The 15,387-nt window shown below is 36.6% G+C and overlaps 1 protein-coding gene across 3 annotated transcripts in view; it reads left to right on the top strand.

The window, feature by feature from the left end:
* Positions 1-5,174, top strand: part of MAP9 (microtubule associated protein 9) — a 39,948-nt gene extending 34,774 nt beyond the window's left edge. For all 3 annotated transcript variants that reach the window (XM_045998170.1, XM_045998169.1, XM_045998171.1), the window contains exon 14: positions 1,135-5,174. In XM_045998170.1, coding sequence (XP_045854126.1) covers positions 1,135-1,257 — 123 coding nt within the window. In that variant the 3' untranslated portion in view covers positions 1,258-5,174. The remainder of the gene's footprint in view (positions 1-1,134) is intronic.
* The last annotated feature ends 10,213 nt before the right edge of the window (positions 5,175-15,387 follow it).

Here is a 15,387-nt window from a genome sequence, read left to right as displayed (position 1 = left end):
TCTCCCCATGTCCTCCATGTTATTTAAACAGGGATTTTTACGAGGGGGGAAAAATCATGCTTTCCACAACACAAAATAGGTTAACAAATGGTGATAAGTTGACATGCTGGAATTCTATGAATATTCTATGGACTATCAATGAACTAGAGCTGTAATTCACTTAGGTGGATCTTAGAAATATTAAGATGGATAAAAAAAGGAAGCTGCAAAAGTACTCTAATTTTACTCTAATTATAAAGACATGCAAAACAAAATTACTTGTTTTGAGATTAATACATTTGTAATACAAGTACTTAGAGATGCACTGAAATGATAAGCATCAAATTGAGAGTAATGGTTACCTCACTGGGGTGGAGAGGAAGCAGTATGATGGAGGAATGAACACAGAGACCTTCCAAAGTATTGGTCCTCATTTTTTTTCATAAGGCAGATGGTGGGCACATAAGTTTTGGTTACATTACTCTTTAAACAATTGTCTTGGCTGAAATAGTTAATTTTTTTTTTTTTTTTTTTTTTTTTGCTAAAAAGGACTCAAGAGTAATGTAGGTAAAATGTGTGCTGCAAAGATAATATATATTATATGAAAATATACAAATTACTAAGCATTAAAAGCATCGATACCCATAGCCAGATAATTAAGCAAAAAAAATTCATGAAAGGGCTAAAGAAAAAAATAATGTGCTCAAACTTAATAATAAGCAAAGAAACATGAAACTTAATTTTCAACTATTTATAAAAATTTTGAAGTGTCCCTGCTGGTCATGGCATATTCAACCTTTGCACCCAGTAAATTAAGTTCTGAGATTCTGGTCTCAAGTCATCACCAACTTCTCATAATTTTCACTTTGAGTTATGGAATTATAGGTCTTTTTCCCCCATTTTTCGTAATTTTTGTTTAAATAGTATCACTTTAAATATTAAAAAATAAGTGATTAAGTGATGCATTAGTACCTGTTGGTAATATACTTAGAGATGAGCAATATATACTCAGCCGCTATTCCTTTATAGCCAGTTAAATAGAAAGTGACATTTTAATATCTTATAATAGATTACCTTGTACTTTAGCAAGCAACTTGATTTGAAAATAATGTTCATATATGTATATAAATTTAAAGTTTTCTATTTTCTCTTTAGGAAAAGAAAGAAAGGCAGGAAAGAATCGAACGAAAACAAAAGAAGCATCATCTCTTTCTGGAAAATGAGGCACTTCCTCCCTGGAGCCCTCCAAGCAGAACTGTATTCTCAAAAGTGTTCTGATAGTTCTCATTTTTACATTATTTAGTTATCAATTCACCCTGTTAGCCACTATTTATTCAATTAGTTATAGTTAGGAGAGTCTATTTTAATTAAAGCCAGCCATTTCCACTAACAATGGAAAAGATGCTTTGGAGTTTAATCAATGAAATAATTGGAAGCTTTTTTTTTTGGACTGTATGTAAACTCATCCTCAGATGAGAAGCTAATAATCAGATTGCTCTTACCATTCGAAAGACTGTCATGTCCTGACAATCCTTACAACTGGATGATCCATGGTCACTTTCCCGAAGCTGTGCATGGTATTTAAGTGTGTTTATTCCCCCAGAATAGGAAACCATCTAGGTACTATAATCATAGAAATAATTGAATCTGTGAATGATTGTGCACCTAGATTCAGGTTTTAAAAGGAATCATCTCTGGGGGTATGCATATATGTAAATACACATACATATATATATATGTATTTTTTTTTTAAACTGATCTTTAGCTCAAGCAGTTGCACTTGCACTGTGCAAGTTAGAGTTTCAGTCAGTTAAGGCAGTAGTTCAGTAGAACTCGAATCATTGAGGCATTTTATTTCAAAAGTTTGCCTTATGTTTTAATATGAGTTTTATCTGTCCCACACTTAATGTGACAATCGTAGGCACTTTTATAATGAGTAGACCTCTAAAATGTGTCTTCTAAGTTCTATCTCACTTTATTATTTCAGTGGTACCAAAAATATATCCATTTCTTGGTAGTGATATATTTAACGTAATAGTTATGGAAATTCCATGAGAGTTCAAGGTCATTATCACTGTTAATAATTTTTTCCAGACTAAAGCCATAAAGGTGATAAAGGTAATTTTCAATCTCTTAGCTTATTTCAGAGTCTTATAGCTTATATTTAGAAGACAGCTATATAGGAAGGCAATTTGTAGAAAATGCCCAAAGAATCTTTATTTATTTATTTGATCTCTGCCTATCTTTAAATTAATTGGACTCATACTTGAACTGGTCAGCTGATTTATCACAGACCAAATGTATGCTCTCAGAGCTGCAATACTACTTTAGCCAATGATGCAGTGCAATGATGGATGAGAATAAATAATTACTATTTATTAAGCACCTAATGTATGCTTACTGCTGGATCTTTACAGATGTCAATTCTTATCTTTAGAACAGTTATTCAGGGTAGGTGTTATTTTGCAGATAAAAAATACTGAGATTCGGAGAAATAACTTGCCATACATTTAGCATGTGATTGAATCGGGATGAGAATTAAGTCTTTCTCCCTCCAGAATCTGTATTATATCAACTTCACAAACACATTATCACCGCTGGGATCCTAAAATCATGTATTGTTATCCGGAGATTATCTTTCCTTTAAGAAACATCTGTTTGTTATTAGAGATGTTGAACTTTATTAGATCTATGAAGTGAAAGAAGTTTCCATAATTTAGTCAAATACCTTGTACCTAGCGTTAGAATGTCAGGAAAGCCAGCAGGTTGTGGAACAGAGGCTTTGAGATAGTCACTCAGGAGATTTCAGAGGATTAACCTCACTGTGGTGCATGTGCAAAATAAGGGAGATACTAGGGGTCACTTTCTATGATCACATTAGTGCTACGAATAAATTGGTTTTAAAATTATAAACAAAACTAGAAGCACACTGCCAGGAACTAGGAGCATACTTCATGAAATTGAAACTGTTATCATCAGTATGTATTATCAACATGGGATTTAGCTCATCTCTTTTTCACCAAATATATGTATAGTGCCTACCAGAATGAATCGTTGTTTTTGATATCCAATTAACTATTCACAGCTAAAAAGGAATTTTCAAATTCCAGGGAAGTAAAAGGAAAAAAAAGATCAGGGATATGAGATCATAAATGTGTCATAAATTTCATATTAAATATTTGCTTACACTTCCCAATTATTTTCTTCTTCATTATCATATTTAGTAGCTTGCCATTATCCCTTCTTAGTTGTTGTGAGCACTGAATGAAATTAGTAATTAATGTAAATCATAGGGCATTGTTTTCATTTAGGGACTATCAAGAGCCCTGCATTTCCCCACTTCATGTATGTGAGAAGGTTAATATAGGAGGCATTGATAATGGTTATTTGACATACATTTTTAGAAAACAAGAAATCTCCGCTTTCCCAGCCAGTCTGGTACTCAAGGGAAAATACGGACATGACCTGTATTAGGGAGTTCCTAAAAAGAAACCTAAATACTAATTTCTTAGCACTGCTTGTGAAATAGCATGAAAAGAGAAATTGAGGTGTTTGCAAAGACCCAACAAGTTGTTTCCCTCAAATGGGGAAGTTTGTCTTACTATGATCAATAATATATTATTTCCCATTTACAGCAACCTGTGCTGGCCAGTTATCAAGTTGAATGAAACCCTCTTTTTTCCTGCAGCAGAAATAAAGTTGAGTTTTGGGAGCTGGGTGAAAATAAAGTACTACTTATTTTCTGAGATCGAGAGGGGCGAATCCAGCCTGGCAGTATTCTCGTGAATGTATTTATCTGTTTAAAGGGTATGAGTTCCCCATATATCCTTAAAAGTATCAAATGTAAATATATATATTTGCTCATTAAGTTTTCATTAATTTATAATAAGAGGGAATTCAAATTTAGGACACTAAAAACTTATAGATTTTCAGGCGAAGCTTCTAGTTTTGTAAATTGTATTGATCACTTGACATTTCAAAGTAGAGAAAATAAGAATTTAATGAATATTCCAAAACATTACTGAAAAGAATTTCCCTAGAAATTTACTTATCAGTACAAAAAATAAAATTTTTTACAGTATGTATTTTCCATAACAAATAGTGTTTGTAACAAAATAGTGTTACATAAATAAAGAGAAACTATATGGCATTTTAGATCGGAAGGAAGAGGCAGTTTTCTTGAAGAAGAAAAGAAATGTTCAGGGATAACAATTTTTCAGTGGTTTGTATTATATCACATTTTAAAAATGTTAGTGGCTTATTTATTGTTTTAATAGTATTGGAACTGATATTTTTCACTGTTGCCAAAGCAGTAGCTGATAGTAGTTAAGTGTCCACAGCTGTATTACCTTAGAGTGATAAAACTGCATCTTGGAGGGTTTTAATACTTTAATAAAACAGGCCCAAACCCTATTTCCAAGTTGAACAAAACTACTCTGACTTACCCACGCCCATACCACTAACCAGAAGAATCCAGAGTTAGAGATCTGGTGTCCCGTTATCTAGTTGTAATCTGCCCCATCCCATAATTTTGAGACCCCAATAAAACTTTTCGCGCTAAATTTTGTAACCGTGGTCATTATCAGCTTGCTTCATTGTGATCATCTCAGATGGCCCCTTATCCTTCCAGTGCCTTCTCCATAACTCCACCAGATCAAGGCTCTTTGGAAACCTACATGACTTCCTCATGGGTGGGGGAGGACTTAAGTTTCTCAAGCCCTGAGTCACAGGTGAAGATACAATGGAAAAAAGGAATTTCACAAAATGGGAGAAATTGCATGTTAGTCAAAGTAGTTCCCGAGAATAAACCCGTACAGAAAACAAACTTTCCTGATGTCATCTTGGCTCTAATTTCAGAAGTGCTACATTAATAGGTATTTACACCCATATGCTCCCATGCTACACAAAGCAAAGATATTATCAGTTGCCCTGCTTCCTAGGTACACTGGTTGACAGAATAATGAATGCTATATAAATGCTTGACTGGAGACTTCCCTGAATTCTTTTTGTTTTAAAATTTCAGGTGATTTGATTATTTTGAAACATGTTACATGTAATTGTATAATGTTAACTAAGTTATTGGTATTAAATTTAGGATGTTGTTTTAAGAATTACCTGAGGAGATGTACTTACTGTCTGCTTTCTAGTAGCATACTTCATGTTGTGCTGAATTAAAGTTAACCATTCAAGATTTATTTTATTGGTTATGATGTTATTTGTTGATCGTGCCAGGTTTCATTTTATAACTTTGGAAAATGTGGTATGAGTTTCATTTGTGGGCTAATGATGAAATGATCATTGCCATTTGCAGCAACATGGATGGATCTAGAGAGTATAAATGCTAAGCGAAATAAGCCAGTCAGAGAAAGACAAATACCATATGACGTCGCTCATATGTAGAGTTTAAGAAACAAAACAAAGAACCGCCCCCCCACCCACAAAAAAAAAAAAACAGACTTAATTATAGAGAACAAATAGAGGGTTACCAGAGGGAAGGTGGGTGAGGAGACTGGTGAAATAGGTGAAGGGGATGAAGAGTACACTTACCATAATGAACACTGAGTAATGTATAAAATGCCGAATCAAGGTATTATACACCTCAAATTAACATAACCCTGTATGCTAACTACAGAATTTTTTTAAAAAGATGAAATGATCATATTATGCTGATACATCTTTTACTTGAAATGCCTGAAAATTTTTTAAAAATGACTGAAAATTTGGATATAAACTTTTCTTTTACTTGAAGTAGTACATAAATTACAAAGTTAACGTAATTATAAAATTACCAAATAATTAGAAAGTGCAAATAGCAAAAATAACCCACATTTCCATCTCCCCAAAATAATCACAGTTAACATATTTTGCACTCTTCCAGCTCTTAATTTCCAGTGCCTTTTTTCCTATAGTTGAATTAAATGGAGAATGAAGAAAATAGAGATAAAATTCCTTCTCTCTCTGTTTTCCTCTGTGCCTCTCTCCCATGCCACCTGTGTGTATACCTATGTGTTGTATTTCTGTATACATATATCTTTGCATATATGTATTTATTAAATATAGATTAATATCTATAAATACAATATATAAATATATATTAAATACATATATAAAATTTATATAAATATATATATTTGAGTGCAAAACTTAGGAAACCAAATATGTTGTTTTGATCTTATTTCAATTTTAAAGAATAAAAAGTTTGAATATATGCATGTATACATATGTGTATACACATATACATATGTGTATATTTCTATAAATTTCTGGTTACCAGCGTTTTCCACTCAATAATAGATAATGAACATATACTATTATGCTTTTTCTAATAATCTTTGATGCTGCAACTACAATCTAACCTATTTTGAGCAATTTGTTTCCTTATAAATGCTTACTATAATAAGTAATGAGAGCCAACATCCTTGTAGTCACTATCCTTGTTATCAAAAGGGTGGACCTCATTAAATCTATAAAATGAAAAAATTCATAGTATTTAAGGAGTTAGTCATATTCTTTGTATCTGCTATTAGAATGTGAGGCGGGACCCCTAGGTTGCTCAGTTAAGTGCTGGGACTCTTGATTTCGGCTCTGTTCCTGATGTCAGGGTCATGAGGAGCTCTGCATTGGGTTCCACACTGTGCGTGGAGCCTGCTTAAGATTCTCCCTCTCCCTCCCTCTCCAGCCCTCTCCCTGCCACCCTACCCTTTGCATTGTCTTTCTTAAGCGAAAAAAAAAAAAGAAAAGAATGTCAGGAAAGCCAGCACGTTGCGAAACAGTCTTTGAGATAGTCGCTTAGAAGGTTTCTCAGGATTAACCTCACTACGGCGCATGTGTAAGAAAAGGAAGACGTCATGGATCACTTTGTCAGATACCATCATCACTACAGATAAAAGAAATTTCATAAACAAAACTAGGAACCTTTTTATAACCTCACTACGGCGCATGTGTAAGAAAAGGAAGACGTCATGGATCACTTTGTCAGATACCATCATCACTACAGATAAAAGAAATTTCATAAACAAAACTAGGAACCTTTTTATATTGCCAGAACTACAAGAAACTACACGGAAATGGGAGTTATTTAATGGGTACAGAAATCCAGTTTCTCAAAAGGAAGGAATTCTGGAGATCGGCTGCACTGCAGAATGAGTGTACTTAGCATTACTGAACCGTACGTTTAAAAATGGGTGAGCTGGTAAATTTTATCTTACATGTATTTTACCACAATTCAAAAAAAACCACATCAAGACAAAATGCTTACTCATTGATCCATGGGAGAAATACAGAGAAAACTTCTCCCCTAATTAGAGAGATGTCTTTTCCTTTGGTCTGATCAGATCGAATTGTTTATCCCGGACGACACATCCTTGATTCAATTACAGTTTTGAGGAATGTCCTAGCTGCTCAGTTTAAACGGAGATTGAACACTGAGTAGAAAAGAAACATTTCAACCACACCTTCTGATCATGCCTCCTTACAGATTTTTTTTTTTTCCCTTGGATATTCTTGCCCACCTAATTTTGAGATAAGCTTTAGGATTCTTTTTGAAGCTTTTAAAACAAAATTACGATTCTTGGTAAAATTACAATAATCAGGCACAGTTAGAAAATCTGTTGGTTAGAAAAAGAATAAAACCAATCCTGTTCTGAGACTGATTAATATTCACTTATATTTTGTACAGAGAGCCATTTTACTCTTAATGAATCTATTGTGCTCATGGATTCCTTTTGGGGAAAATCCACTGTGATCCCTACGCATCTTCCATATACTTAGAGTAACTGTTACTTTCTTTACTACATTGTTCCCTTGCCTTAAATAACTATTATCGAAGGTCTCACCTTTGTAGGCGAATGTATGTATCTCCCCAACTGAAGAACTTTATGAGGGCAAGAATGATATTTTATATATATTATATATTTTATACATCTTGGTATTTTTCCTTTATCAGTGGGGCCTGGATGAATATTTCTTGGCTGATAAAGAACAAGCTAAAAATAGAATATAAATGACTGCATATGTGTTTATAATGACCATAGTACACATATGAGCAAAGACCCTATTATTTGACAAATTTATAAAAATTATTTTATATATAATTAAGATGGCTTTAAAATGAGTATGATAACTATTGCAAATAGCTTAAAATTTTATTTTAATATTACAACATTTTTTCAGCCCAAAACAAAACAAAAATTTTAAAGTGGAAAACTCTCTGTGTATGTGTATGTGTGACTGCATTAAGTTGGAAAACCTCGCATATACTCTAACATTCACAATTAAATAGATTGAGTCCTATCGAGAGAACTCTTTTCTTTCTTTCTTAGTATCCTTCTCATGGTACTATTCAGCAACAAAAAAGAAGGAATGAAGGAAGAGAGGGAGTGAGGATGGGAGGGCGGGAGGAAAGATAGCAAGCAAGCCCAGGGCTCCCTGGCTCATTCACGCTAAAGGACGAATCTTGGTAGAAAAATCCATTAACTAAAGCTTAAATTCAGATATACCAAGTGTGGATACTGAAACTAGACTCAAGAGTGAGCCTTCATTCTGGGTGAGTGGAAGGCATGGTCACTCTGTGGCTACTTTTATCTCATTACTAGATTTAGAACTCAGAGTTACACCTTTAGAGCTTGTGATTGTGATTTCCACAAGGCTACCAAACATTGATGATCCCATATCAAAACTGCTCATTCATCAAGCAGTGAACAAGCTGCCATGTGTGGGACTCCTCTATGAACATTAGGGATTTGGCAATAATAACCCCTGCTTTCAAGGAACTTATGTTAAGGTCAGGAGGAGGCAAACAAAAATCACCTGAGCAAATATACAAATAAAATAATTTCAGTTTCTGATAAATACTGTGAAGAAGATAAAGTAGTTTAGTGTGATAGACCATGACCAGGCTGTGGAAGATTTCTTTTCAGCAGGTATTCCTGAAGAAAAAACAGATTTGTGACTTGAAAGAAGAAGGCAGCACTGGGAAGACTCGTTGGAAGAACAGTCCAAGCAGCAAGAACATTGAGTGCCATGGCTTCGAGGAGGAAAAATGCCAACTTGGTAGGTGGTGAACAAGAAGCAGAGAGGAAGGAAATGAGGCCAGAGAGGAAGGAGGATTATATAGTCTGAGGCATTTTAAGAAGTCCGTCTTTTAGGGGTGCCTGGGTGGCTCAGTGGGTTAAAGCCTCTGCCTTCAGCTCAGGTCATGATCCGAGAGTCCTGGGATCGAGCCCCGCATCGGGCTCTCTGCTCAGCGGGGAGCCTGCTTCCTCTTCTCTCTCTGCCTGCCTCTCTCCCTACTTGTCTGTCAAATAAGTAAATAAAATCTTAAAAAATAAAAGAAAAAGACTATATTAAAAAAAAAAAAGAAGTCCATATTTTATTCCAAGTGCAGTGGAAGAGTTCTAGTTGAGATGAAGTGATGTGACATATACTCTAAAAAGTTCTCTCAGTCGGTGCCCCTGGGTGGCTCAGTCAGTTAAGTGTCTGCCTTCTGCTTAGGTCATGATCCCAGGGTCTTGGGATTGAGCCCCACATTGGGCTCCCTTCTTGGCGGGAAGTCGTCTACTTCTCCTTCTCCCACTCCCCCTGTGGTGTTTCCTCTCTCGCTGTGCCTCTCTCTGTCAATAAATAATATATAAAATCTTTTAAAAAATAAAATAGGGGCACCTGGGTGGCTCAGTGGGTTAAAGCCTCTGCCTTCAGCTCAGGTCATGATCTCAGGGTCCTGGGATCGAGCCCCGCATCGGGCGCTCTGCTCAGCAGAGAGCCTGTTTCCCCCTCTCTCTCTGCCTGCCTCTCTGCCTACTTGTGATCTCTGTCAAATAAACAAATAAAATATTAAAAAAAAATAATAATAAAATTATAAAAAAAAATTCTCTCAAGGCTACTATGTGAGGAGTAACCCGTCAGGAGGTTTCTTTACTAGCCCAGATAAAGACTGATGGAGATTTGGTCTGGTGTTGTAGTGCTGGAGGTAATAAAAAGTGGTTGGATTTGATATATGTTTGGAAGGTAGGGAAATAGATGTTTCTAATGGATAGAAATGAAGTATGAGGGGGGAAAATCAACAACAGCATCAGGGTTTCATTCTAGCCTCAGTGAATGGATGGATAGCGATGCCCTTTATTCAGAGAGGTTTGTAGGTGACAGATTTGGGGATGCAGGATATGGGGGTGGATCTGACGTTTGCCGGGATGGATGCCAGAAGTCTCCGAGTCCAGTGAAGAGATTAGGGAATGGAGAGGCCAGCTGACCCAAATCTGTGTCCGGCCCTGCATGCTCTTTAACTAACACACACCATACAGAACCCCACAGAACACTTATTGTTCCAGAAGGTTTAGTCAGTTCAAGGGACACTTCAAGCATGGGTCATGATCTGTCCCAAGAAGCAGTTGTATCCCAAGACAACCCATGTGGTGTTGCATCTAGTCATAGAGGCTGATCAGCACTTCTCTTGCTGTTCAGAAAGCCTTTTTTTTTTTTGGCCACCTTTCCCACTACATTGAGCAGGAGGCACTTCAGTACATCATGACGAGGGGTCATGCAAAAGAAGTATCTCTGTCTTTTTACTTCCGGGAAGCTGGTTGGCCCCCGTGCCACTTTCCTCACTCTTTTTCCAACAATTCTCCAATTCTACTTAATAATAAATATGTATGAAGATCACTGTCAAGCGAAACAAAAACACAAACTTAATATCGTATTCCAGAGCTAGAAGCTGGTAGGTTCACAAAGTCCTAGATTCACAAGGGTGACATTGTGGTATAAATAAATATTTCATATTCACTTCTGGCGCAAAGCTTCTAAATGTCTGGCAATCTCTTAAGTGATAAGAGCAACCTCTGTGTCTTTTGTTATGTTAACAAGGTGGCTGTACTTCTGGAAGCAGACTGGTTGCTAGGAGACCCAACCCAGGGGTTAGAGGGTTGGAACTTTCAGTCCTGCTCCTGGGAGGAGAGAGGGGCTCGAGGTTGAATCAATTGCCAGGGGCCAATGATTTCATCAGTCATGTCTTAGGAAATGAAACCTCCATAAAAACCGAAATGAAGGGAGTTTGGGGAGCTTCCAGGTTGGTGAACATATGGAGATTTGGGGAGAGTAGCACACTGGGATAAGGCATGGAAGCTAGGCAACCACCCTACCCCATGCCATCCTCTACGGATTTCTTTCTGAATCCTCAGGCTGTTCCCGAATTATGTATTTTTATAATAAACCAGCAAACTAGTAAGTAAAAAATTTCTCTGAATTCCATGAGCCACTCTGGCCAATTAGTCGAACCCAAGGTCATGGGAATCTCCAATCAGAAGCAGAGGTGATAAATCACCTGGGTTTGCAACTGGCATCTGAGGTGGTGGGGTGGGTGGCTAGGGGTTGGAGGGGCAGGGAATCATGTGGGACTGAGCTCTTAACCTGTTGAATCAGATGCTGTCTGAGTACAGAGTGTGAGAATTGTAGAACATTCAGCTGGTGTTGCAGAATTTTTTGTCGACGGTGTGGAAAAACCTCCACACATTGGAATTAAGGTACAGAATCCATTCAACAGGGTATAAAAGTGTATATAGTAAAAAATGTTTCCCTTTGCTGTTCTTGGCCACCAGCTTCGCTTTCCAATGTTTAGATAAGCTATGGAGCTGATCTCCTGCTACCTGATGTAGTCTCAGCCTGCTACTTCTCCGCCCCAGCTTCACTTTCCAAAAGGCAACTGTCATTATTAGGTTTTTTGTTTGTCCTTCCAAAGATATTGTATATATTAAAAGCATATAATTATTTGTTCTTTTTACGACCCTCAAATGATATTATACTGAGTGTACTAGGCTGTACAGTGTCTATACCTTGGAAAACTTTCTGGACTAATGCACATAGAAATACTTTTTCTTATTGATAGTTTTATGCCATTGCATTACATAGATATTTGATAATTTACTTGGACAGTTCCCTTTTAAAAGACCATTTATTTCCAATCCTTTGCAGGTATTATAGTGTCAAATAAAAAAATCAGACATATAGTTACATGACCATTAATATGCTATTTAATTTGTATACAAGGGAAGCCAATCAATAAATTGATTTCATCTTAAAAAAAGAGAAACTACCACGATTTATGTAAAAGGAAAAGTGAAGAGGAAAAAAGGAAGAAGGAAAAAACACCAACCATGTGGAAATGTGACCTATATTTTCCCTCCTTCAGTAAACTGCTGATTAGCTGGCTGTTGTCTGACGCCAATGGGGATATTCTGCCTTGGACAGCTGGATAGGTCATTGAAGGAAACAATTTCAGTTACTATGGAGTCTTTAAAAAGCTTGATTTTTTTAAATGTTTTTATCCATTCTTTATTTTATTTTCTGTTTTTTTTAGATTTTTATTTATTTAATTATTTGAAAGGAGAGAGAGAATGAGCAGGGAGAGCAAGAGAGGGAGAGGGAGAAGCAGACTCCCCACTGAGCAGGGAGCCCAATGCGGAACTTGACCCCAAGACACCAGTATCATGACCTGAGCTGAAGATAGACACCCAACTGATAGAGCCACCCAGACACCCCAACCTTGAGATTTTTTTAACCCTAAAATATACCTGTCAAGTAATGTCTCTCAGTGTCTTTTGTTGGCACTTTGTCTTAATCAGACCAGGTCTGCACCAGTCCCTTCATCAGCATTTCTCACAGAAGATATTGTAAAGTATCATGGACACATCATTTTACACATGGATAAGCACCATCATAGCAACAAAGCTAAGAACTCCGATTGCTGCATTGAAAGATTCGTGCATTTTAACAATGAAAGCTATTGCCATATTGTCCTGCACAGAGGTTGTACCCACTGTGAAAAGAGGCAGCACATGCTTGCCTATGCAATGTGATAGCCTCCTTTTCTTCTTTAGCTCTAAATCACATTTAATTCCTAGTTTCGCAATCCACACTGACTTGGCTTAGACACAGAGGTGTATTTCACTTTCACCAACAAATGTGACTTTTTTTTTTTTTTTTTAAACATAAAGCCATCTCCATCTTCAGGTTTCCCACTTTAACCAACATGATTAAGAGAAACATTTGGCTGTCCTTTGGAACTCGACAAGTATGTTGATAAGGGCAACTGTCACATGACCTCCATACTGAACAGGCAAAAAAGGAGGGATAAAGATCATGACAAACGAGGGATACAGAGTATAGCTTTTTGTCAGCAACAGAATTCATAATTTTTACATGTTTAATGAATTTCTAGATGAACAATGGCATCAACTAAATGAACAAGACTCTTAGCATTAATACTGCGAGGTTCGAATGAAACAACTCTGCAAGTCTTCCTGGTTTCGGTTTTCTTTCCCCCAAATTCCAAACTGCCAGGTCAGGGCACATGAAAGAGCAAAAGTACACTGATGTGGCAGAGAGGCAATAAGTCTGTCACTTTGTCAGGGCAGTCAGGAGAGGCTTGGGGCAGAGCTCTGGTCAAGTGGATCATCTCCAGCATCATAGGTGTTTCTAGAAGGGTGCCACAAGGAGGTTTGCATGTAAACCGCTCTGTACCAGCAGACTGCTACACAGTGAAGAACAGTGGGATTCACTGCTCTACCTTGACTCCAAAGATCCTCAACCATATGCCGTTTATTTCAACAGCTAACTGTAGTTGGGGGAAGTTTGCTTCTTGGGTTCCCAAGAATCACAACTATGGTGGGCAGCCCAGGTAGAACCAACGGAAGTTGGATAGCTCCTGGAGGTCAGAGGAGTCTTCCCAAGGGCACAGTTCTGTCTTAGAGTATATGCTGATTTCAGAATTTGTGTGGGATTTTAGTAACATCCATACTACCTGCAGGCTCACGGTTCTGACCATTCAATAATGTGGGTGCCATTTTTATAAGTCAGAGTTCCATGATTATTTTGATATACTATATTTAACATGAAAATAGTCAATATGTAGAAGTTAATTTGCTTTGTACAAGAAATTTTAACTTCATAACTGTTAATGAAAGGAAAGTCTGTTCAGTTCCTTAAATAAAATTCCAATAGTAATGTTTTGATTTATACCAACCAACTTGGTATAATAACCAATTTGTAAGGTATGAAATATCTTTTCAAAAATTTTATCCAGTGGTTTCTAGGTTGGCTGAGTCGCTTGAGCATCTGACTCTTGATTTCAGCTCAGGTCATGTCGGGATCATTAGATCAAGGCTTTTGTGTGGCTCGCCACTCAGTATGGAATCTGCTGGAGATTCTCTCCATCTTGCTCTTCCTCTACCCCTCCCCCAACTCTCTCTTTCTCAGATTAAAAAAAATCTTTTTTTTTAGATTTTATTTATTTATTTGACAGAGATCACAAGTAGACAGAGAGGCAGGCAGAGAGAGAAAGGGAAGAAGGCTCCCCACGGAGCAGAGAGCCCAATGAGGACCCTGAGATCATGACCTGAGCCAAAGGCAGAGGCTTAACCCACTGAGCCACCCAGGTGCCCCTCTCAGATAAAAAAATCTTAAAAAATATTTTATAATTTATCAATATTAATAGTATATCTTGTCTGCTGGGATTATTAGGAGTTTGATGGGCTTATCTTTAAATGTCTTGATTAGGATTGTATCTGGACATCTCATCTAGAAACCCTGACTTGAAGAAATCATGTCCACAAAAGACAATTCAAGTCTGTCATTTTAAATTTTAAAATATTTTATTTTGAAATATTATACAAAATTGCTATTTAATTTGTTCTCTATTAATTTATGTTTTTAAATATATATGGAAAGTCCAATTAATTTTGTTAGCCAAGCCTGAAACAGGCAACCTAAAACACTCAGAGTCATCAATAATAGCATTATTTTCCTGATGTCAGATGAAACATCTTGGATACACAGCTTCATCCTTCCCCAAGAATGGATGTCTCATGTCTCAGAAATATATAATCAAAGTTGTGACTCTTCCAGAACGAAGATTTGGCCAAGTCAACTCACTCTTCATGCTAGTTATAGAGGCAAGTGAGGAAATTTTCACCGATGCTTCCCTTTGTTAAAGAAGAAAGAAAAATATGTGTAATATTAAGTGGATAAGCTTAATTAAAAAATTCAAAGGGAGGGGAAGCAGCATTGTGAGATAGAGGAATAATTTTGGCAATATTAATGATTCTATATGATATAGAAGCCCAGGATATGTGAGTGTGAGTAAGTTATAGAATATAAGTGTGAGTCTAGTTATAGAATAGAGTATACCTGAATGGACCAAACAGAGTTCATTCCCTCATGTCATTTGTATTCTAGAAGGGAAGAGAAACACTGAACAAACAAGCACATTTATAATGTAATGTCCATCAGTTCATAGTATAATAACCTCTAAGCAGGTTAAGGAGATAAAATAATAGAAGCTAATAGAACTGTGGAAGATTATCAGATGTCCATCTAAAGAGAATAATTCCAAGCAAAAACCTAAAAGGAGTGAATGAGAAA

This window comes from Meles meles, chromosome 2, assembly GCF_922984935.1.
Source record: "Meles meles chromosome 2, mMelMel3.1 paternal haplotype, whole genome shotgun sequence".
Classification (NCBI taxonomy): domain Eukaryota; kingdom Metazoa; phylum Chordata; class Mammalia; order Carnivora; family Mustelidae; genus Meles; species Meles meles.
The sequence above is the reverse complement of the archived record's forward strand: the minus strand, read 5'-3'. Positions and strand labels throughout refer to the sequence as shown.